The sequence below is a fragment of the Ambystoma mexicanum genome, chromosome 1p, assembly GCF_040938575.1.
Source record: "Ambystoma mexicanum isolate Mex_15411 chromosome 1p, UKY_AmexF1_1, whole genome shotgun sequence".
Classification (NCBI taxonomy): domain Eukaryota; kingdom Metazoa; phylum Chordata; class Amphibia; order Caudata; family Ambystomatidae; genus Ambystoma; species Ambystoma mexicanum.
The window spans coordinates 675,523,512-675,547,710 of NC_090921.1; the positions used below are offsets into that span (position 1 = coordinate 675,523,512).

At 45.7% G+C, this 24,199-nt stretch overlaps 1 protein-coding gene across 3 annotated transcripts in view; it reads right to left on the reverse strand.

The window, feature by feature from the left end:
- Positions 1-24,199, reverse strand: part of SETDB1 (SET domain bifurcated histone lysine methyltransferase 1) — a 1,213,210-nt gene that overhangs the window by 983,812 nt on the left and 205,199 nt on the right. For all 3 annotated transcript variants that reach the window (XM_069649750.1, XM_069649751.1, XM_069649752.1), the window contains exons 6-7: positions 20,059-20,244; positions 12,652-12,853 (exon numbers count right to left, since the gene is read on the reverse strand). In XM_069649750.1, the coding sequence (XP_069505851.1) occupies positions 12,652-12,853; positions 20,059-20,244 (388 nt within the window). The remainder of the gene's footprint in view (positions 1-12,651; positions 12,854-20,058; positions 20,245-24,199) is intronic.

Below are 24,199 nucleotides of genomic sequence, written 5' to 3' on the forward strand. Positions count from 1 at the left end.
GTCTGTGCGTCTATCAGGGCCATTGTGTTGTCCACCATTTGCCTTCGATTAAGGCCCTTTGGGTCTCTTCGGGGACAGTTTGTAAGTAGTCTTCATTTCGTGTCAACTGCTGGTATGGTTGTCTCAATGGGTACCGTGCAGCCCATGGTTGTATGGTTATTGGCGCTTCAATAGCTATACATGTCGTTCTGATGGGTACTGGACAGAGCCCCACTAAGGCTCTCTGTTGGTTTATTTGCTCCTTATACGTCACATTTCTTGGCGAGTATGCTTCTGGTATCTCAAAATGGTTGGCTGGAGTGCAGGCCATATTTGGGACCTCATCTACAAATGAGTGATTGCAGACATCAGCGAGAGCAGGGGCAAGAGAGCCCCTTGCTATCCTTGATGGTCCTGGAAGAGCAGGGGGGACACCTGCTTAGAAGAGGCCTTCATGGAGCAGAACACTGTGGTAACTTCTTCAGGTGTGACCGGGGTGAAGGAGGAGAATGAGGCCGGAGGAGGGAGGGGGGTTGTAAGTGAGAGGGCATGAAACAGGTTGTGAGGGAGAGTAGCAAGTGTGGTAAGGATGTCCTGGGTTTTGGAGGCAAAGTGTGAGGCCAGTGCATTGCAGAGGGCCTGGAGGGAGAAGGGGAGGATACTGATGAGGGGTTGGCTAGTTCCCTGCAGATCTTGAAAAGTTCAGCCGTGATATGCACCTGAAACCCGTGCCTGAATGTAGGTTCTTTTCTTGTAACAGATGGAGGGTCTGTATTGCCTTTGGATCAGGCGGCAGGTCAGTTTGTCAGAGAATAAGCCTGAGGTTTGACACTTTCGTTCTGCTTCCCTGCACTTACGTTTCAGGGCTACCAGTTCTGTGTCATACCAGGTTTTCCGCTTAGTGGGTTGGCCTAGAAGGGAGAATGGGAAAACGAGGTGCAGAGGTCAGTGAAAAGCATGGATGCAGAGCCTGGGGAGTCCAATTGGATGTTGAAATCACCCAGGAGGAGGCTGGAAGTGGAGGAGTGTAAGGAAGAGCAGAAATTGGCCCAATCAGAGAGGAACAGGGTGGTGGCGCCTGGAGGCTGGTAAATGGTGACAATGGTCAGGGTGGCGATGGGAGAGATGACCAGCTTGTAAACCAGACTTTCAAAGGAAGAGTAGGGCTGGTTAGGTAAGATGGAAGCAGGGGCCCACCTACTCAGGGAAGATTAAGGCAACCCCACACCCCCAGTGCGGTGAGGTTGAGGCTTGAAGATGGTCTTGAAGCCTTCATGGAGGAGAGAGTCAAAAGCAGTGACTAAGCTGGCATTGGACCATGTCTCAGTAAGATCGAGAAGGTCGAGGTCAATGACTTCAAGAAGGAGACAGATGTCAGCAGAGTGTTTGTTGGCTGAGCGGGCGTTAAGAGCTGGCAGGTGGAGGAGGTTTGTGCCTTTGAAAGTTTTCTGAGGTGGTGTACAGGGGCTGCATCAGTCAGAGGAGGGGGGACAGCAGAAGGCGAAGATGCAGGAGAAGTTAATGAGAGAAGGCAGGATCCGATCAAACAAGAGGTTGGGTTGTGGACCCTGAACCAGGATAGTGCCAGTGTGATGGACATTAACGAAGCAGCGAGAGGAAGTGAAGCCAGCCAAGAGGACTTAACACTTGGTGCCACTGTTAATGGTAGAGCATGTGGAAGGGGAGAGAGAGTAGAGATGAGATGGGGGGACATTGATCTGGAAGAAGCACTAACAGTTGTCTCAAACGGGAAGTCAAGGGCTTGCACTCACCATGTCTTTTCTGTGCTTTTTCTACCGGACATTGTGGGGGTGAGGGGTGGATAGGTGAAAGTGTAGCAGTTATAGAATATTGCAAAAATTGAGAGCCATAGGTCGGCAGAGGTTTGGATAGTAAAGAAAAGAGGCATGGCTGCACAGTACAGTTCTAGCTAAACTCAACAGGAGGCCTAGTAAGAGATGTCACACAGACACCTAAATCTGATTAATATAATGAGGCACAGATAGAATGAAATACACCTAAATTCGGAGTGCATAGTAGTCACAACTTCACTGAAGGAAGATGAGTCTTGATTGCAGCAAGGAAAGAAGACGGGAAAGGCACAGTGGAGGAGTACTCAGTCAGGGGGATGGAGCATAGTTCGGAGAGGGGCCTGGACGGGCACAGACGGGGCCTTAGATGTGGGCCGATGTTGCGGTGGCCGGACGCTGCCTCCCGGTGCCACTGATTGGGTGAGGAGGGAAAGAAAGCCAATGAGAGCAGGGGGCAGTAACTATGGAAAAAAAGGCTCCACACTGCTAGTAACGGTTGGCCATCTTGGAGGGGAAGACTCTTACTTCACGAGACAAAGAGCCCTCAATTATCATTTGCATTCATGAAGAAAGTGCCCACAAGCAGAACCGCTGTGTAGGGGAATCAAAATGGAGCAATTATATTGAATTTAGCGCGATGTGTGCGCTCGCCGCAGGTTTCCTTCTATTTTGCTTGTTGCAATTTGTAAAGATGGTAAGGCCCTGCAGGGCTTACCTTTACCTGGGGCTGCTCCAGCAGCTCACGGGGTCAAGATGTGTGCTGCAGCTCTGCCTGTTCGGCGCAAGGTATCACTGCCACCAGCTGCATAGCCCAACAAAAGGACAGGGCAGATCCATGGAGCCTTATCAGACAGGCTGGCCATGGCAGGAGAGGAAGGTTTGGATCCCCCCCCCCTTCTGGAGATGCATCGTGTACTCCTGTCATATCCCAACTAAATATGGCGGGGGAAACTGCGCCTGTAGGCTGTGTTCACCCAGAGTACATTGTTTTATGCGTATGTTGTGCAGTGAGCACAGGAAAATGTGTGTGGATTAGCTGCACACTTTCAATTTCATTAAAAGACACAGGCGAGCGCACACCCACCGTGCAGATGGTCGAATGTCTCACAGTATGTTTGGGCTTAAAAACGTGTGCCAAAATTCAAGCACTGGGTGCAGAGGTTTTGTGAGGCGCTGAGCCGCCTACTGAAGGGACAGGTGCTGCAACCACTTTACAACTTTTCGATGGGTATGCTGAAATGAGTGGAGTGGTGTGGGTGGGTGTTAGTTTGTGTTTCATTTGTGTCGGCACCTCATGCGTAGCTCCCGACCCCACTGTGTGTTTCATGTTTGCCCTTGTCGCCGGAGGAAGCCTCCATAGCAGTGCAAGTGCCTGCCTTCCAGAGCAGGGAACGGGCACCCAGGAATCCTCCGTTTCCCGATCAGATGTCTCCTCGGCATCACTTAAAGCACTGGGACTGTCCTGCTCTGCCTTGGATTCCTCCACGCCAGCGACGTATTCAGCCAAAGCTTCAGCTTGCATAGTGTAGACTGCCCAGCACTTCGACTGCACACATTTTAGAGAACATACATCTGCTCCACACCTTGGTCAATTGCTAGGACTTGTCCCTATGCAGCTGGAAGAAGCAATCGCCTGGGAAGGCGAAGGCTGTGCATCTGCACTCTACAATCCAATTACTAAATACTGCTGGAATGTGCTTGCTCCAGACCTCACAAAAGGGCCAGAAGGTGCAACACTGGTTCTCCCTTCCCTCGACACAGCAGAGACACTTTAGTAGCTCATATATGTAAATTACAATATTTACTAAATATCAGTGCTCAAAGTCTCGAAGGAATAGCACTTTTAGCCACTAGAGTAGCTTTGGGTCTGAAATCCCAGCTCACCTGAAACCAATCAGCAGTCACAAGTCTAGTGTCCTAGACATACAGCTGATAAGGCACGTTCTTGCCTGCATTAGAACCACTGGGCCACTGCCTTCAAGGCTGTGCCAATCAAGGCTGCAATATCATCTACAGAAATAGCTGGCAAGATCCGCAGGAGCAGGTTACTCTTTCTGCAGTCCAGCAATGTCATTCAGTGTCCTTGCACCAACTTCCTTAGCCAAGGGCTGCTACCTCCACCCCATCAGCAGTGGACTGCAACTTTGACAGATCCTATTAACTCCAACGGAGGCTTGCCAACAAGCTTGGTTGAATACAACAACATTGGATACATAGAAAAGCATTGGCCGCAAACTGAGCACAACCTCAACTTCTGCTGACTCTTCCCTAGACAGACTAGCAGCACCTTTTCACTTTAACCGCAGGGTTTCCAGTTGGGTTCATCATGTTGGTTATCAATGGGATTTGACCAAGTTCCCAAAACGTCATCTTTAAACACTGCAAATCGATTTCTTACGTGAAGCCCTGCAGCAGTGAAGGGCGTTGGAAACACACTGTTTGTGGCTGTGTGTTGGAGACAGCCTGGAGTCCGTTCTTCGGCATTGCTGTGCCCTTAAGGATTTTGTTCCCGCCCCCATCAGGAAGCAGAAGTACAAAAGGCAGGAGTGAAGGGCGTTGCAAACGCACTGTTTGTGGCTGTTTGGGCTGGAGGCTGGAATATAGCCGATCATCTAATTCCCAGCCGACATTCACCCCCAGGAGGGCGGAGAGCGCAGAGATCTCCTCCTCGCTACAGCAGAGACAAGGACTGGATGGTGGTCCAGTATGAAGGTGGGCGTATTGCTTTGCGCTTAGCTGTCGGGAGACTGCGAAGGTGTTCTCGTTGATCCCGGTCACCAATCATACTGTGCCCCCGCTAAAAGGTCCATAAAACACGAGTACTGAAATTGTCTTGGTGTGCCTACGTTGCCGGACCTCAACTGTGGGGCCAGTCCCCTTGAGTGGTCGGTTGCGGTGCGTGTTGCCTGGCACACGTTTCTTCTCTGCCTTGAAACCAGATATTGGATGAGATTTCTGATCGTTACCCATGCAACATAAATGACATGGATGTTATTTTTTGCTAAGCCTGCCTCCTTTTATACATCTACGGATTGACAGTGACTGCGGGGCTAGTCCCTTTGAGCTGTCATCCGTGTCTGGGTAGGTGAATAGTACATGTTTGTAACGCGAATTCCACTTCGCTGAAGTCAGTTGCAACTTTTCTGCATTCTCCAGATTGTGGTAAGCATAGTGAAAATGGCCTCCGATTGTTACTCGCTGAAATCAGACATGCCCAAGTCCCTGAAGATTTCAAGCACATCGACGCTCAAGTCCACTCCATTATGCCAGTCCTCGACCAGCGTCTTGAAACACAAAATGGTAGACAATGTTTTTGATTTCAGTGATAAAAAGCTATGTGCAGGGAATATCTGTGACTATTGCAAACCCATAGCTGTGGCGTCCTTTGGAGTAATAGACTTGCAACTTGACCAAACAGGGCGTATTGTTGAGGATCTAGTTGGAGTTTTGGTAAATAATTCAATCACTGACACACAACTACTCACCGCTGAAGGCCAATTGGCCATGTTTCCAGCAAGTCATTTAAAGGCGACGAGCTCCAAGGAGTCGCTTGTTTCCAAAGAGGGCACAAGTGGTCCTAACCCACATGGCAAATTCTAAGATAACTGAGGTGGTAATACCCAAGACAAGTGAGGTTGTAACTATTGCGACTCCCGTTGATAATATTGGTATTTTTGAGCCCTCCATTCCAAAATGTACCTTAGGCATACAAACAGCCAATTGCAGCTTCTGTGTTGAAGAGATTTCCCTCATTGCTTCATCTTCTTCCATAACTACAGATGGGAACAGTCTCTACCAGTCTCCTAGTCTATTTGACCATCCACACTGTCCATATGTCTCTAGCAGGACTGGCAACGGACGGTCAAGTGTCTGAGGGCTAGTGAAACTCCGGCATCCAATAATCATACTCAGGGTTTACCATCATCCAAGCTCTTTGAAATCACTTTACACGCAATAAATATGACCATAACTACACTTGTAAAATTGTTTTAGACTTTAGATTCTAAGATTACGGCACAGGCCAATCAAATTGCTAGATGGATGAGTGAAATGTTGCCGCTGAAGAAATGTACCCTGTCAAGTGAGGAACGAGAAATGACATGCGCGAATGAGGATTTTTTTGTTGATGCTTCACCTGTGCAGATTCCTATTGATGGTGAAGGCCTGTCAGATTTGAATGAGCCAGTTATGTTGGAAACTGACCATCCATTACCACCTGATACTATGTGTAACATACCAATTGACTCCTCTCAGATGCATGCAATGTCTATTGGCAGTAACCAGTCCAGAAGAATAGTTATTAGCCCAAGTTCTCAATTAGTAGGATCACTCAAACCAGTACTTGCTCCAGAAGACGGGATGTCCCTAAAGTGTGGAACCTCTGTGTTGGTAACGGCCCCATAGAGGAGCTTGTCCAAAACATAAAAGCTCCTTAAACTATTTCAAGAGACAGTAAGAACAACAAGGTGTCAAGCAATTTAGTATGCTCAAGAAATCGAAAAACCAAAAAGCCTTACCATTACGAGCCAGAGCAAACATCAAACATTTAATAAAGCGCTTAGCCCCTCAAATGAAATCGGACCATAAATTAAGGGCCCCAAAATCCAACAAACCATCTAGCACTTCTACTAATATGGTAACGGTTTAGCCAAAACCTAATGAGATACATGCCTATCAACCTCTCAACGAGCTTATCGCGTCTATCTCCTCTGTGATATTGACTGCACCGGATTCTTCCCGGGTTGCGATCAGTAAGACAGAAGGAGGCGAAGGTTGTTGAACCAGACGCCTGCCAGATTTCTATTATGGCTGATGTAAAAGCACAAATCGCCAAAAGGGCAAGGCCCTCTCTTGTACCATTGGTGGTCCCGGTAGTGGGGCCCGAACCGTCAGTCTCAGGTAAGCGCTGCTGCTAATACGGCAAGGCATCCCTCTGCACCTCTGGTGGTCCCTGTAAGGGGGCCAAATGTACAGTCTCCATATGCAAGTGCTCCTGCTTCACAGAGCAATACACTCATGCCAGTAAATGTGCATGATTCTATACAAACACAAGTTCTGTCTTACAATCGTGAAGTGGGAAACCTTATTCCAATCCAAAAAGACTTGGATGTACATCTGGCCAAATACCAAAACAAGATACCACAGGGTTCCTTGATGGATCAATCCGATATAGGTCAAAATGAGATGAAAAGGCCTGAATTGAGAGATATGCCTGGGAATTGTGATGCGCCAAGGGACAGACAAAATGTTGATACCTAACATCTAAATGTGCCTCCTGAAACACAAGCTGTACAACAGCCAAATAGCTGGCAGATTGAAGAGCAAATTGCAAAAGCTGTCAAAAATGATTTCGGGCAGTCGGGAGCCATCCAGGAATCCCAGAAGTCGGGTGCTGATGCTTTATCCCATTCGGACAAACAGCTCTCAAGACAGGGACAAGTTCCGGTACATCGGAATCAAGATTTAGACAACAAACAAAACAGTTGAGCTGCAAAAAAGTGATCAATAAGCAGTTCAACAACTCTATTAATAAGAGATGTGCCAATCTCCATCGGCTCATTACCAAGTGTCGCGCTGTGCCATTTGTTTCTTACACTATGAATAGAATCAGCATTTTGGCGATCTGTGAAGTTAGTACCTTACAAGATATGACATCTGCAGACATTGACCAGGTTGAACTTGTCCAGGATGATGACTGTTCCATTGCTAGAATATGGTTACAATCTAACTTTGTGAGAAATGCCCTTTGGCAAGCCAGAATGGACATTTTTGCACTTGGTTTTGTCTTGGCCAGAGATCCGTTCTCTCTGGATTCTGAGGGGAACTTAAATCTAGGCACCAATGTTAAACACCCAGAGATTCCCAGAGTGCAAAACAGAACTTATGGGGAGGCCAACCCTACTAACACCAGGGCGCCAACTCAAACTTCTATGTGCCAGACAAAGTAAAATTCTGACTTATAACTAAGAACTGAGCAAAGTAGAAGTGTTATTTCAATGATCAGCTGGAATACATGTGGTCATGCCCACTTATTGAGGGGGGAGAAGTGTGCCACTCCTAGCAATGTTCGACATTTTGCAAGAGACATGGCTAGTAGAAAAGCCACTGTGGGAAGACCACACTATTGTTTTCCATGCTGCCAAATCATTTCCTCGTGGACGACCATCATGTTAGTTGCGATCAGAAATCACAGAAACTGGCTTCTTACATGGTGGGCTGCTCCCAATCTTTATCTATTACTGACCAAGCTCACTTTTCCAAGTGGGGTGGTTGCAATCTTGAACATGTATTGTAACCCTAAGGGGATTTCTGAAGACTTTTTCTGTGATTTGGAATGTTTGCTAAATATCATCTCCGAGTCCTCAGAAGTAACCAATATCATAGCAATAGGTGACATAAACTTGCAGCTATTACCAGAAAACAATCCTAAATATAACTTATCCTGTATAAGATGGTATCTCTTGGTAAAAGAACGAGGGCTCCTGATGTGCAACGGGTCCCTCCCGGGTGATACATCTCTGCAAATGACTTGGCATACACAGGAGGAAATACTTTGATCATCGATTATGCATTTGTAGACCTATGCACGCTTGACTCAGCAATGAGCTTCAAGACAATCCCACAAATGTATAGCGACCATAACATGCTAAATCTAGTATGGGTGACTAAGGATGAGGTGGCACCTAATAGTTACAAAGACTTTCCCCAAGCTATGCCGGTGAACAACACCCGAACAAACCTATCATGGGACCCTTTGGCCTGGTCAGCTTTTTATCAACACATCCAAAGCAGCTATCACGATGGATCACACGTCTCCGGGGACTACACCTCGTTTCTGCACAGCCATCATGAGAAGGTGTGCATGTAAAAACACTGCCCAAATATGGGCCCTCATTAACATAGCCAACACCACAGCCCAAAAACCAGTTCAGCTCAATGGTGTCAACGAGTGAATGGATAGCGCATTTCACCACTCTGTATCATAGATTAACAGTAGACAGTGCTTATTCTACTCTAGAGTCCACTAATTATGAGGTTCTCTTGATTGAGGAGGACGTTCTCTTTCAAATCACAAAACTTAACTCTCGCGCTCCTGGTCCCGATGGGCTCAGTAACTGTGTTCAAACAGCACCAAGAAATTTTGGTAAAAATTCTACATAACATCTTTAATCAAATTATCATCACTCACGTTACCCTCCTCGTGGTTGCTGGCAGTTATTGTTCCTATTTTTAAAAAGGGAGATCGGTCTGTGGCGAGTAACTACAGGCCCATCTTTTTTGGATGCGCCTGGGAAATTATTCTCCAAATTTATACTTAGGGATTTTAACAACTGGACCCTACTTACTGGTATAAGAGACCCTCTACAAACAGGTTTTATGTCTGGAATGGGAACGTGTGTAAATCTTATGACATTAACATCATTAATTTCAATTCACCACTCTAGGAGGCAGTCATTATATGACATTCATAGATCTAAAAGCGGCCTTCGACTCAGTTTCAAGAGAATTATTAATTCATAAGCTGATTGAGCATGGATGCCCGTCATATCATTTGCCTCATTAAAGATCTATACACAAATAACAGCATTCAAGTCAAACTCTCAGCCGATGGCAAACTTTCTGCTCCAATATTAACACATTGTGGGGTCAGGCAAGGATGCACACTGGCGTCTGCTATATTCAACTTCATCTGAGACGTCCGTTGTTCCTTTGACAATATTCTAACTGATGCCCCCAAAAATAGCAAACAAAAGAATTCCATTCCTAATGTATGCAGATGGTATGGTTTTAATTTCAAAGACTCCAAAAGGGCTGCAGAGAGCGTAGGTAGTGTACACTGAGAAAAATTATTTGGTAATTAACCTAGAGAAAACAAAGTTTATGACATATGGTACACCAAGAAAGCGTTCGTACAAAGATAAATTCTGGTCCCTTAGAGGAACGAGTTTGCAAGTAGTCCAAATGTATACCTATCTGGGTGTCCAAATAGTAAGTCAGGGTGGTGCACAAATGTATAAACAACTTTTGACAGACAAAGTAAATACGGCCATACAACAGTCAAAAATTATATAACAGAAATATGGCAAATTTTCAGTTGCTTCCTCCCTGACTTACTACCTGCAAAAAGCTACACCAATCCTGCTCTACGGGGCCGAACCTCGATCCTTACTATCAGAAAGATTCTGGTCCTTGTTGGAGGGCAAATATTGGCGAGGAGTCCTTACATTTCCAAACGGCACTCCACTTCCATTGGTGCGACAGGAACTTGGTCTCATCTCGCTTCATATGAGATATACCTGGCAAGTGATGGCATTATTTCGAAAATGTATATTGGCCTTTAGAAATAGTAATGTATTGGGAATCTTGGCTGATAATGTGTTTTCATTACCTGACACTTTCATTATGAAATGGCGGCTTCACGTTGTGCATGCAATGGCAAGCATAGACGTATCCTTCAACACTCTCCTCCAAAAGCTGATGCAGGTTAAAACGCAATTATTTGCTATGGACTGGGCTAAAACTCGAGGAGTGCACAAAGTACAGTGATTTTGACTCAGTTATTTGGAAGAAAAAAAAAAACACAGTATACCCGAGTCATACTTAACCAAGGCCCCCTCTGCGGTACGCAGAAATGACCATCTCCGATTAAGACTGAATTTGTGGCCTACGAGAGAAGTTTTTGTGCGTAGGGAAATCATTAAGGCTTCACTGAACTTTTGTCGTTTCTGCAAGGTTGAATCTAAAGAAGAAACGTTGAGACATATTCTCACAGAATGTAGTGCATTGGTAAAGCAACATATGCAACATTTCAAGTCAATTGTGGACCTCTATGAAGCTAGCACTTCTGATACTTTGGTGGAGTAACTCAAATGAATCATTAGCCACAAAGCGAGAATACAAACCTTGGCATTCCTATATGGAGTACAACTGCAGGAGAGCAATGTCGGTTTGATAGAGATAGTGTAATATACAACAGCTCAAATTTGTCAATTTTTCTCTGGTTTGGTGGCTTACAAATTCTTTAGTTTTAAAAGCTAGTTGCGCTTACAATGTACTTTTTCCATTTCATGAATTGTAATATGATGCCACACTTTTATACTTATTTTTTTTCCTTTTAATTGTTTAGATCAATTTAACATAGACCTAATGCTTTTTTAAACTGTGGTGTTTGTTTTCTCAGGTTTTGTATTTTCTTTTCTTTGATCTGATTGTTTTGTTTCGCGTAGATGTATTTAATTTTGTATTTTTCAATGAAATTTATTGTAAAGTTGATTTATTTCAGGTGCATAAATAATAAATAAAAAAAGGTTTAAGTAGTTTCAAAATGCAGACTTCCGAAGATGTGCCTGCACTCAGACCCTTTACTAAAAAGGTAGTCGGATGTAAAATATTGCATTACTGTTTCTCCTAAAAAACAGTATAGTTCATTACATAACCTTACTATTTGCAACCATGTACCTTTTCTCCACATGCTTCCATTTTGAATGCTTGGTGCTCATTACTTTACCACACTTAAACCTTAAAGAGCCAAGCCACACACTTAGAAGCCCTCCAATGGAGGCGTGGCCTGATCTATCTGCACCATAAACTTAAGGTCTAGGTAAATTTGTACCAAGGTACGGTTGTCAATTACCTAAGGACGTGTCCCAAAGTTGCTGGAAGATTAACTTGCAACAAAGAAGAAAAAGGCCCTGCACCCGTTCTGAATCTATGATCAGATAGTAAAAGTACAAATGGGCTTTGCATTCTATAAACCTCACTTCATCAGATCAGAGGAAACCAAACTGGAGTTCCCTTCCCATGATGCAAAAGAGTGAATCACCCCCAGGAATGTTGGTTCCATCACATACCACTTGTTTGTCCTCTGCATGGCCATCTGTGTGTCTGGGTACCAGAATCTCCTCCAAAGGACCGGCTGAAGGTACGATCTACAGCTACCCAGGAAACTAACCAACCTTCTAAAACAAGTGGGCCATACTTTGACCATTGAGACTGCAATCCTGGCTAACACATTTTCCGTACCAAATTTAGCACCTTTTTCTTTTTTCTACACTCTAGCGAGAGCGACCAAACTTGGAATCATCCTTCTTGACAGCCCCATTCTACTGCAGCGAAAAGCTTTCCTTTGTTTATTGAATAACTATTGAATAAAAAAGGCCCATAGGAAAGCAATGAACACAAACCAAGCACAACCAAATCTTGTGATCACCCTGGCGACAGTGACAGCTCTGGTTTATCATAACCATGGCTCTTCATTATTGACTTTGTACCATTAGAAATCAATACGTTTTTCTAAATTCTTTAAATCCCAACCCTAAAAATTCCTTAATGGACTGAAAACTCAGCCCTTGAAAGTTTCCAGAGACTGCTTCAAAATCACCCACCAAAAGATTATCCCTAAAAGGGAACACCCCTGTAACATAGTCCTTTTTCATCTCTACTAAAAAGTATACTTCCATAAAGAGAACGTGTGGACATTCCTGTGCTAAGTGTTAGTGTATTACCACTGTACTTCCCCCCTTGAGAGTATACCATGGACTGCTCTGCCAGGTTTAACCCAGAGACAGTCCAAAATATACAGATTGGTCCTGCAACATAGGCGTGAATTAATCTTCCTGAACCCAAGCTATTAAAAAACCTCCAAAAACCAGTGTCAAAGATTTAGTGACCTTAACATAAATGTCAACAGCATGTGTTTTCATACAAACACCAAGATCCAAAACAGATAAGAAATGTACCACATTGGAGGCATTTTGCCTAAGAGCGCCAATGTGAACAAAGTAAATGTGACCAACTTGTGCTTCTCATCTCAGAAACAAAACATTAACAAAATGTACACAGTGGAATGTGCCCAGAGTACCTCATTTTATTTTTGACGTTTGGAGGTTCAGCCACAACACCTGCATAAAGCCAGACTTGATTCCCATCTTTGTACTTTGCCACAACTCGGCTGCCCACAAAGAGCTTCTCTGGGAAAGGGTGGTAGTCATAAGCAATATGGTTCCCAGACAGGAGGCTTTTTCCTTTGTTATCAAATTTCACTTTATATTTCTTACCAGCACCTAAGAAGGAAAAACAAGAAAAGGCTGACAAAAGCAGCATCTTAGAGGCAATAACTGTCCGAAAAGACGGAGAATGGCAATAAGAGCAGTAAAAAGAATATATATATGATACATTACTCACCGTAATCGTATTTCTGATGCTTGTATCTGCTTAGATTGACATGCTGTGCATAGGCATCTAGTGGAAGCTGCAGAGAGAATTACAGTTTGTTTTTCGAAACTCGAAAAGGGGCGTGCCAGTAATACTATCCCTAGTGAGAGGTCCACTGTACCCATGATCCCTCACGCGTGTAGGACCCTCAGATTGTATTTTTTCTGACATGAGGTAGCATGAAGAGAAGCGTGAGTACAGATGATCCAAGCAGATATAAAGAAAGGTAAGACTACAAGCATCCATGCGCCTTCTCTCAGAGGGGAGGAAGGATGGGTCGCATGTGAATCTAAGCAGATACAAGCATCAGAAATACGATTACGGTGAGTAATGTATCCCTTCTGAGGCTTGTGGAATCTGCTTAGATCACATGCTGTGCATAGATTAGCGAGCAGTACCTGAAGAAGGAGGTGGGATGTGAGAAGGGTCATGAGCAAATCAATGCCTTAGCACCGTCTGCCCCACTTGGGTATCTGTCTTGGAATGGGTGTGAATGCAGTAGTGCTGAGTAAAAGTGTGAATAGAGCTCCAAGTAGCTGCTTTGCAAATGGTGTCAAGGGGTACATTTGCAATGAAAGCCAGAGTGGCCCCAATGCCTCTTGTAGATTGGGCCCTAGGCGTGAAAGGCAGAGTTTTTTTCAGAAAGCGAGTAACAGCTGGATACAGTTAATAATCCACTTAGAGATGGCACCTTTAGAGACGCGATCCCCCTCTCTGCCTGTAGCTACGGAGACAAACAGCTGATCTGTTTTCCTTAGCGGTCTGGTCTTGTTTACATAGTAGAGGACCGCCCTACGCACATCTAGTGTGTGTAGTTTCACCTTAGCCGAGCTTTGTGGGTCTTGGAAGAAAGCCGGAAGCTCGATGGACTGGTTCATGTGGAATTTAGAAATAAACTTAGGTGAGAACCTAGGGTATGTGCGTAAAAACAGTTTATCTTTATGGACAGTAAAGAAGGGATATTGCACTGACAGAGCCTGAATTTCACTGAATCTTCTTATAGATGTAATTGCTACTAAGAAGGCCGTTTTGTAAGTCAGGTGTTTGAGACTGCTTTTGTGCATGGGCTCGAATGGGGGGCCTATGAGCTTAGATAGCACCACGTTAAGGTCCCATCCTGGTGGTGGGTTTGAAATAGGAGGGTGAAGTCTCTTTACTCCTTCCATGAAGGCTTTAACTACTGGTACTTTCCACCACAACACCTTGTTATGGGAAGTGGTGTATGCCGACAGAGCTGCCAGGTGTACCTTCAGTGAATTGAAAACCAGTCCTGCATCCAGCAGGTGGAGCATGTATGTAACAATAGCGGAAGGAGTGCAATCAACTGGGTCGATTTGTTTATTCTGGCACCAGATAACAAATCTCTTCCATTTGTCAAAGTAGCAGTGCCTCGTGTTTGGGTTCCTAGATTCTTTTAGGATGTCCATACACCTCTGTGGAAAATTGAGATGTCTGAACTCTATGACCTCAGGAGCCATGCTGCCAGCTTCATTGAGTTGGGTTGAGGATGCACCGTTTGACCTTGGTGCTGGGACAGTAGGTTGTACCAGGCCGGAAGTTTGATCGGTTCGCACACGGCTAATCTGCGTAAGTGTGGGGACCACGGTTGTCTCACCCACATGGGAGCAATCAGGACGAGCGTCATCGACTCTCTGTTCATCTTGTTGACCACCTTTGTGATGAGGAGTTGGTGGAAAAGCATACGCAAACATTCCTGACCAGTTCATCCACACGGCGTTCCCCTGGGAGTCTGGTTGGGGGAACCTGGATGCAAATCCTGGGCACTGTTTTCGCTTGTGGCGAATAGGTCTACAGTAGGGAAACCCCACTGAGAGAAGATATCTTCTACGACTTCTCTGTGTAGACACCATTCGTGTTCTTCTGGGAGGCGGTCTCTGCTTAGAGCATCCGATAGAGAATTGAGATCCCATGGAACATGTTGCGATGACAGGAAGATGTTCCGTCTGAGTGCTCATTTCCAAATTTTCTGGGCAAGCTTGGACAGATTTGGCGAACGAGTCCCTCCTTGCTTGTTCAGGTAAAACATGGCTGTAGTGCTGTCCGTCCGGATTTGCACTGACAGATTTAGCAGGTAGGGCTGGAACGCTTGAAGCGCTCTGAATACTGCCAGAAGCTCTAGCAGGTTGATGTGATTCTTGGCCACAGTGAGACCAGAGACCCTGAGCTGTGTGGTGGAGATGGTGAGCTCCCCACCCTGTCAGGCATGCATCGGTTCTGACTACCGCCGCCTGTATCTCAAGATCGTAAAAGGGTTTCCCCTTAGACAGATTTTCTCTTGTCCACCAGTTTAGGCTTTGTACCAGTGTTGGTGAAACGACCACTAGATCATCCCACTAACCACTTGAGACCACAGTTTCACAACCATTCCTGCATGGGACTCGGGGGCAGGCGCGCGTGGGGGACCAGGTAACTACATGACGCCATAATGCCCAGCAACCGCATTGCTTTGCGTACTGTTCTCTGTCGACCAGACTGATATTGCAGAATTTGCAGCAGTATATTCCGAATTCTTTCCTCGGAAGGAAAGGTCAACCCCTCTTGAGCGTCTAGGATAGCTCCTAGGAACTGTTTGGAGGTGCTTGGCACCAGAATTGACTCTCGTTTATTGAGAAGCTCAATTCGACGAGGAGGTCGATTGTCCTTTGAATGTTTGTTCTGCAAATTACTGGGGTCTCCCCCGTGATGAGCCAGTCGTCCAGGTAAGGGTACACCGGGATTGCCTCCCTGCGTAGGTGTGCAGCCGCCACCGCCAGTACCTTGGTGAATACCCTTGGAGCCGAAGCTATACCGAAGGGCAGTACCTTGAACTGGTAGTGCTGACTGTCCACCTTGCAGCGCAAGTATTTTCTGTGCGCTGGGAACATGGAAATATGAAAATAGGCATATTTCATGTCCAATGTTGCCATGTAATCCCCCTTTTTTAGGAGGGGGATTACCTCTTGGAGAGTAGTCATGTGAAATTTTTGGGGCTCGACATACTTGTTTGCAGGCCGTAAATCCAATACTGGGCGCATTGTCAAATCTTTTTTTTGGCACAAGGAAGTAAGTTGAATAAATACCCTTGTTTACCTGGTGTCCCGGGACGAGTTCTATTGCGTCCTTTGCTAGCAGATTGACGATCTCCTCGAGGAGGATCTTCTGGTGTTCCAAAGAATGTATTCTTTGTCGTGGAGGATGGTTCCGGGATGCTCTAATAGTTCTATGCAGTACCCAGCGGATACTGTGGACAGCACTCATCTGTCTGATGTGATCCCTTCCCAAACTTGGGTGAAGTTGGAAATGCATACCCCCTACTGGGGTTGCGTGAGAAGGGACTCTGAACTGAGCGTCACTGTTTTGGTGGAGGCGTGCCGCCTCCTTTACTGGGACTGCCTCTACCTTTACCACGTCCTCCTTTATTACCCCCGCCGTAACCCTGGGTAGACTGTTGGTTATTATTGTTCCACGGTGTACCCTGCCCCTGGGAATAGTTAGATCCTCTCTGGGAATTTTGGCCGCGTGGGCGACGAAAATTGCCATTCCATCTCTGATTAGGGGGTTTGTTGGTTAGTTGGCCTAGGGATTTGAGTGTCTCATTCGTCCTTGGCATTTTTCAACGCATCCTCGACCGCCTTACCAAACAGATCCGGCTCCACCGGTTTATCTAACAAAGATGCTTGGGTTTCAGCTTTGAATCCAGACTGCCGTAACCAAGCGTGTCTCTGGATAACAGTTCCTTCTGCTATCAATCTGCCGGCGTTATCCGCGGCATCAAAGGATGCTTTTAAAATGCAACCGGACACAGCTCTTCCCTCCGCCGCAACTCGTGCCAACTGGCTCTTTAAGGGTTCTGGGGCGGAGTCTATGAGTGCCGCGACTTCTTCCCACTGATGGCAATTGTAGCTGGCCAACAGGGTGGTGGAGTTGGCAATCCTTGCCTGGTAGGCAGAAGTGGAGGCTACTTTCCTGCCCAAACTAGTTTCTTGCTCTCCCTGTCGGTAGGAGCTTCGGACGATGACAAAGGTGTTCCAGCCCTCTTACGGGTGTTATTAACAACCAGGGAGTCCGGTTTCAAAAGCCCACTTACATACAGTGGGTCTGATTGGGCTGCCCTGAAAAGTTTCTCAATCCTGGGGTTCACTGCCCAGGTGAGGTTAGGATTTAAAAGTGAAGGGTCTATTCTTCTCTGAATAGACTTAAGGATAGGGCTGGCCTGAGCAACCAGCCTTTCTCCCACTAACTCTTCTGCGAAGTCCCTCTCCTCTTGAGCACCCTGGGTGTCAATGTGGAAATGTTCTGCCGCTCGGGACAGAACTTCATTCAGGAGAGGCTGATTGTCGACGGGGGAGTCGGTAATCGGGGGTTCTTTCTCTACCGGGGAATCTACTCTGTAGGTCTCAGGGTCTTCCTCTTCCTCTTCTTGGTCCTCATCATCCCCATAGTAGCCCGTACCAGTTTGCTCTTCCAACATGCTCAAATCTGGATCCTCACAAAAGGATGTATCCCCTTGATATTGGGAGTAGGGCTGTATAGCGAAGGGGTCCGAAGACCGTGTTGGGGCTTCAAACCGGGACTTCTTACATGGAGGTATTGGATCCTTAGAGCCGGAGGGTGCTGACCCATCGGGAGTATAGGAGAGAAAGTGTTCAGGGTTTTTTGTGTAAAAATCTGCCAATGAAGACATCCTTGACATAACCCTGTCTATGTCATCACTAGACCATTCTCTAGAACTGGGAATGACCCTTCTGGGGCTTTCTCCGCCTTATCCTGACTAGACTTACTGGTTTTAGCAGGTGTCCTTGGGAAAACAGAGGACTTGGACTTGTCTGTCTGTTTATGAGTGGGAAGATTTTGAGGTGTGTGAGGAGGCTGAGACTGCGTCCTCTGTTGTTTACCCCCCTCCCCGTGTGCGAAAGTGTTTTCCCTGTTTTTTCGGCCCTCCGGAGCCTTCCGACACCTGGCGTCGAGGTTCGGGGGTAGTGTCCCTATCTTTAGAACTGGGAGGTAGGGACTAGGGAGCCGCCGTTACGCGGGCGGCGACTACTCGAGTGCGGTCTGGGGATGGAAGTCGGCTTCGTCTTCACACGATCGAACTTCCGTTACCTTGGGGAGCGAGGCACTCTTGGCAACAGTGGATGATTGCCTGGAGTCATGCGGCGAACTAGATCGAGAACGCCCAGAGGACACCGATTCGGACCATTCTCAATATGCCTCTTTCCGAGAACTCGATGTGCACGTCGAGTCTCGGTTGGACTTCATGTGCTTTGTGGAAGTGCTCTGGTTAGCGCTTTTGTCGCCGGGGGTCTTCCCCATAGACGCCCTGCCGGACGACCTTCCGAGGTCGGGGACTTGCGCTCGGCTGTCTGACGCCATGTTGCCCTCGCCGTCTGAAATCACGGCGTTGCTGCCATCACTGAAGGCGCCCTCCGCTGCCATGGCCTCCTCAAGCCTGGCGTGGTGGGCCCAACGCTTGATCGAACGGTCCTCAAGTGTTTTCGGTTTAAACCTACTACACGCTCTGCAGTTCGCCTCGGGGTGGTCCCTCGGCAAGCAGAGATTGCACATGGCGTGCCTGTCGACCCAAGGGTACTTGCGGTTGCACTTGGGTCAGAATTGGAAAGGGGTACCCTCCATACGCACCTTGTGGTAGCGGGCTAGTAAGTGTAGGAATATATAAGAGTGTACCTATATACCAAACGAGTGTAGAGTATGTCCACCCCCCACTCTCCATACTTGCAGGGCCGAGGCCAGAGGCCTTCCGAGGCCCAAATCCGTCGTGCAGCTGTCGACTGTCGAATTCTTCTCTGGGCCGGCGTCGAGTGTGGAAGTTCAGTGACTCGACGTTGGGGTGGAGAAATGGGTAAATATAACAATATTTAGCAAAAGTATGGCTAAGGCCAAGGAACTCCGCGAAATGCTTCCGACCAGTATGGCGGAAAAAAACAAACAATCTGAGGGTCCTACACGCGTGAGGGATCATGGGTACAGTGGACGTCACACTAGGGATAGTATTACTGGCACGCCCTGTGTCGACGCCCCTTTTCGAGTTTCGAAAAACAAACTAATACTCCGCAGCTTCACTAGATGTCGGCCTATGCACAGCATGTGATCTAAGCAGATTCCACAAGCCTCAGAAATATATATATATTTCTTTTTTCTATCAGAAGCATCAAGCCAAGTAAGCCAGAGGGGTGTGCAGGTTTCATGCAGAGTTTGAGAACATGAGAGTAAAGCGTGAAGGTAGTTTTTGTAAACTGTGCGCAACAAGTTAGAAACTGGATAGGTTTTAGTAACTGAAAACTGTCTAGCCTGTTAGTCCATTAAGTTAAGAGGAAGCTAACCCAGTTATTAAAGCAGGACAGGTAAACCGAACACAATCACTACAGGCAAAGTCAGTGAGGGCTAAAGTAAAAAAGAGGACATGCTTAGCCCAAGATATATCTAAGATCAGAAATAGGGTGGGAGTATGAGTCTGGGGCAGCCAAGTCATGCAAATAAATTGTAGGATCATCAAAATGGATTGGAGATGGTGATTCCTACTAGGAATAAAGCAATGCAAGTACAGTCAACGCCTAAGCAAGAAGGACTAGAGAAGATTTGACAAAAACAGACAAAAGAAATGTCACCCGTGCAGCTAATCTCCACTTTCGGTGATATTCTACAGTGGGAATACCCTCAGTCATTCTGTCTGTACTAAACATGAAACGCATTAAAAAAGCCTTAACTGGAATTTATCAATCACAAAGAGAACAAATATGTTGTAATGGGGAAACTACAGCACACACTTGAAAGCGTCTTTTGCTTGCCCACCAATTAACAATACAATTGCAAAGATGCAGGCAGATTCACCTCGCCATTGTCCAAGGACAAAACGTGATCTGCACATTGTGCTATGTATGCAGTTACTTAAAGTATCAGAACCAGGTAGAACTAGATAAAAGAAAAGGTAGCACAAACTACAAACCCACATGCCACAATGACAATTCTTTGTCAGGCAATATGACGTTAAAACAGGTCCATTGCATGCAATGATATTAATTCCACAGGTACTCACCCACATTCTGAATGGCAATCAGTGTTCCTTTGTGCCAGGTCTTGGTCCTTTTTTTCCCCAGGATGCGCATACCAACGATGAGGTCTCCATCTTTGCTAACATCGCCAACCACTGGACCCACCTGAGTCCCTCCCAAGGAGCTTGTGGGCGAGGATGGAACAGATGATATTTTGGATGGGTGTGAATCTACATAACAAAGACAAACATGGAAGCAACAGTGAGTTTCTTTCTTTGCCTCCCCCACTCATTACCCAAATCAGTCATCTTAAAACACATCAACCTGCTCCTGCTGCCCACATACAGTGGCCCAACTATTCTGTACTATCAGGGCCCTACAACCAGCCTGTCTGTAGGTACTTGCTAAAAAGCAGACCACAGGAAAAAGCAGACCACAGGAAAAAGTAGTAATTCTCCTGCGCCTTACTTGATTTTGATAGTAGCAGGGTAGGTTAGATTAGTTTTGGAGAGAGGACAGTGCTTCCCTTTGGACTCCCCGACGACTAAGCTGGTTAGTTTGCGTTAGGTAGGGAAAACCCATAGTTTAGGCATAGTTAGGAGGAGTTTTCACTTTTTCTTTTAATAAAGAATATTCCAAAACGGAAGACACAAGTCCTTGTCCTCCTCCTGACCCGAAATGCTGCTCAGCAATATCTTCCATAGGGGTCTGGGCAAGTGGGACCTTCCGGGGAGCGACTCCCCTCTAGGGGACAAGGACTCCCATTCCCATGAGGATCTCCTTACACAAGCAAAACTGTCTGCATATATGGGATTACCTTTCAATACCAATAGCATGGTTTCCCTTCTATTGGCTTCAGGTAATGCTGGACAGATTACAACATCTGAACAAAAACAACGTTGCTTGGAATGCAAAACAACCTGTAAAAAGATTAAGCAAATTATCGAGGCGAGGAGAGACGCATACGCAGGGCAAGCCCTCCGACGTACGCACGCATAGCTGAGGCAGAGCAGGGTTGAGCAGCCAAGCCAGCAGCAACCTGAGCAAAGGAGAATGCCGAAGTGAGACGCCAGAACCCGGCGTAACATACAGTAGAGCAACTGCTGTGCAGATAGGGTCCAGGAGACCGTTGCGAAGGGTGGTGTGACCACGAGAGGATCGTGGTGGGTCAGGAACCCACCTAACAATGCTGAGACCCGTACCAGGAATAAATCCATCCATTGGGAAAAGTGTGACAACCACCGGGAGTTAGCAAAACAAGCAGGAGCCTGGGAAAGAGGCAAGAAACCAGAGGCAAAAAAATCAGACAAGTCAAATATAGCACATCCTCAAGCCTGCAGAATCGACCCACACTGACGGAAGGTACCAGGGTGATTATAAGGAGGCGGCCATGGAGACCAGATGAAAGTTACTGATGAGATAGCAATATTGAAGCTGAAAGCCTAAGAGAATGGGAAGTCCCGTATTGGAAGAAAGTTCCATAGCATAACCCATGATGATTATTGCCATTTTTGGAGACACTGTGATAAAAGATCTGAGTTAATCCCAGACAGCTGTGATAAAACACATTTGAAAACATTTTAAGAGGAAAGACCTCAGGAGGTGGGTTATCAAAGACAGGAAAAGGGTATAATATGTTATACCCTTTTCCAACAGAGGAAGAAACAACTCCCAAAATGAAAGGATTCAAATTGCTAAGAAAGAAAGGAAAGAGCCACCTCTGTAAAGAGTACAGGAGTGATACTAGAGACTCTAGAGCTCCCAGAGACCAGAAGTTTGAACATATACCAAGAACTACAAAAACAAAACCGCGGAAGTACTAGAAAGTACTGTTTGCTGTCTGATGTTCCCGTTCTCTGTCAGCACGGGCGCTTTTGACCCTACTCTGCAAGACTGCAAGATCGTGCAAGGACCAATCCGCAGGAGGAACCATTTCAATGCGACACCAGCGGGCTAGTGCAGCTTTAAGAGAAGTAAGGAACCGATTGTTCACTAAATAGTGAACACTAAAAGACATTGAAAGACTTTGTCATGTGACACTATACTCTTATCTTGAGCTAGCTCCTCACAAAGTGTCCTTTGTTTGTAGATCTCTGGCTGCCTCCAACTCCGCCCCTTCAACTACGGGTTGTGTGGTACAAATACAGCTGCGCCTGCGCCTGCGCATTCACACGCGCACCGCGGAAGTACGAGAAAGTACTGTTTTCTGTTCGCGTTGTGCGCGCGAAGCGTCGGCATTGCATTTATAGAGCTTAAAGTCTGGGTAAAAAACTCTGCTTAAACCTCACGTAAGTTATATTCCTACCAACCACTTCTGTGAGTCCTTTGAGGAAAGTCATAATCTAAGAGGCGCTTAAAGTCTCTCCTCGCTAATCAAGAGACATATTTATACACTAAGAACTGGAATGCCTTTGCTTCCAAATGTTTGGAGGGCAGTACGTACGAGACATAACACTGATATATCTGAATCTTACAATGCTGCGCCCGCTTGTTCCACCCCAAAAATAGACCCGGGGAGTCGAAAGCGAGGTAGCAAAAAGGATTCTGCTAGCAATTCCTCTGACATCCGCTCCTTCTATTTCCCTACTGCTCCAGCTGCTGCCTGTACTGCTTCTCAAACACCTATAGCCATTGTTAATACAACAAATGGTCAGACAGATAACAGTGGTGCGAGTGTGGCAGATTTGATGACACTACTGCAAGATGTAGGGGATGTGATAGAAATTACAGGATGTGATATCTCATTATCAGACAGTACTGTTCTCAGGGGTGAATCAAGACCAGCTACTAGCGTTGTCATGGGTAATTGTTCATCATCTTTATCTATTTTTTATAATGCTGTGCCCATGACAATTGACTTCGCAAATTCCCAGAATGAAATATCCAATCATGTTTTGGCAGAAAAATTATCTTTCTCACCAAACATCTCTGAAATTACCCGCCAGAATCAATATGTCTCATCTTCCTCATTTATAAATCCTACTCCACGTAGGCAAGTTGAATCACAAATCCACCCAATGCATGAAGGTGTGTCCAAAGCAGTTATACTATCTTCTGAAGAAATGCAAACAACCATGAACGTTCTGATCAAATTATTTGATACTTTGAATGACAAGATAAAAGTTCAAACTGACCTACTCAATTCAGTAGTATCTTGGCAAACTAAACATGATGCTGTACCCGTGTTACAAGTTGCCGCGACTACCACCGAGCTCAGTAGGAAAAAACATACTAAAATGGTTGACTCTGCCACATCACCTGAAATTGTCACGAATGCTCAATCATGCTTTGTATCTAACTTATGTACTCCTGTGCTACCATGCTTTCCAAATACCATTTTTGATTTGGTTGTTAATGTTCCAATTGACCCAGTCATACCGGAAAAACAGGGGAAAAAGATCCCTTCAAACGTAGAGGACAATAAAATCTATACTATCTTCTCAAAAAAAAAAAAGACAACTCCATAAAGCAAACAGGCTCTAAAAAAGTATCTAACTTAGCGATCAAAAAAAACAAAAAACATTAAGAGCACCAAACAATCAATGACTGCTGCTTCCAAGCAGTTCTTTAAACAACTCAATGTACCAAATTCAAGCACCCAATTAGCCTCTTCGGCTGTTGCAAAAAAATATCAACTCTTAGCGCAAGCTCGCAAACAACAACCGAATGCTGCTTTCCTCTCCAAACAAAAAGCAATCCCTTATGAACCACTTGACGAATTGATTAAGGCAGTGGATTCGCATGCAAAATTGCACAAAGAAACATCAAAAACAGTCACTATCTCTTCGACATCTCAACAGTAAGATCACCTGGCTAATAACAAAAGTATAGCCACACGTCGAGAAGAGATTAGGAAAGCAGTGGATGCTTATATGACCCAATGTCCAGCCCAAAGAAATCTCACCACTCCTATAACTACAGGCAAACCAACTAGGTCTTTAACACCTGGTGAACACCAATGCAACAGTGTTCAATCAAGTAAGTGTGACTCCAGAAATCACACTAACATATCCCCAGAAATAATTAAACCTCCATGCACAGGTGTGCATACTGTTGGCAATGCCACACTATCCAATCATAAGAATAGTTACGAGGCAGAAATAGCCCAAATGGTAAAAACACTTTTGCCAGCAAAAAGTAATGCTGAAACAGGCAAACATCCATAGATATTAGTAAAGCAAAACA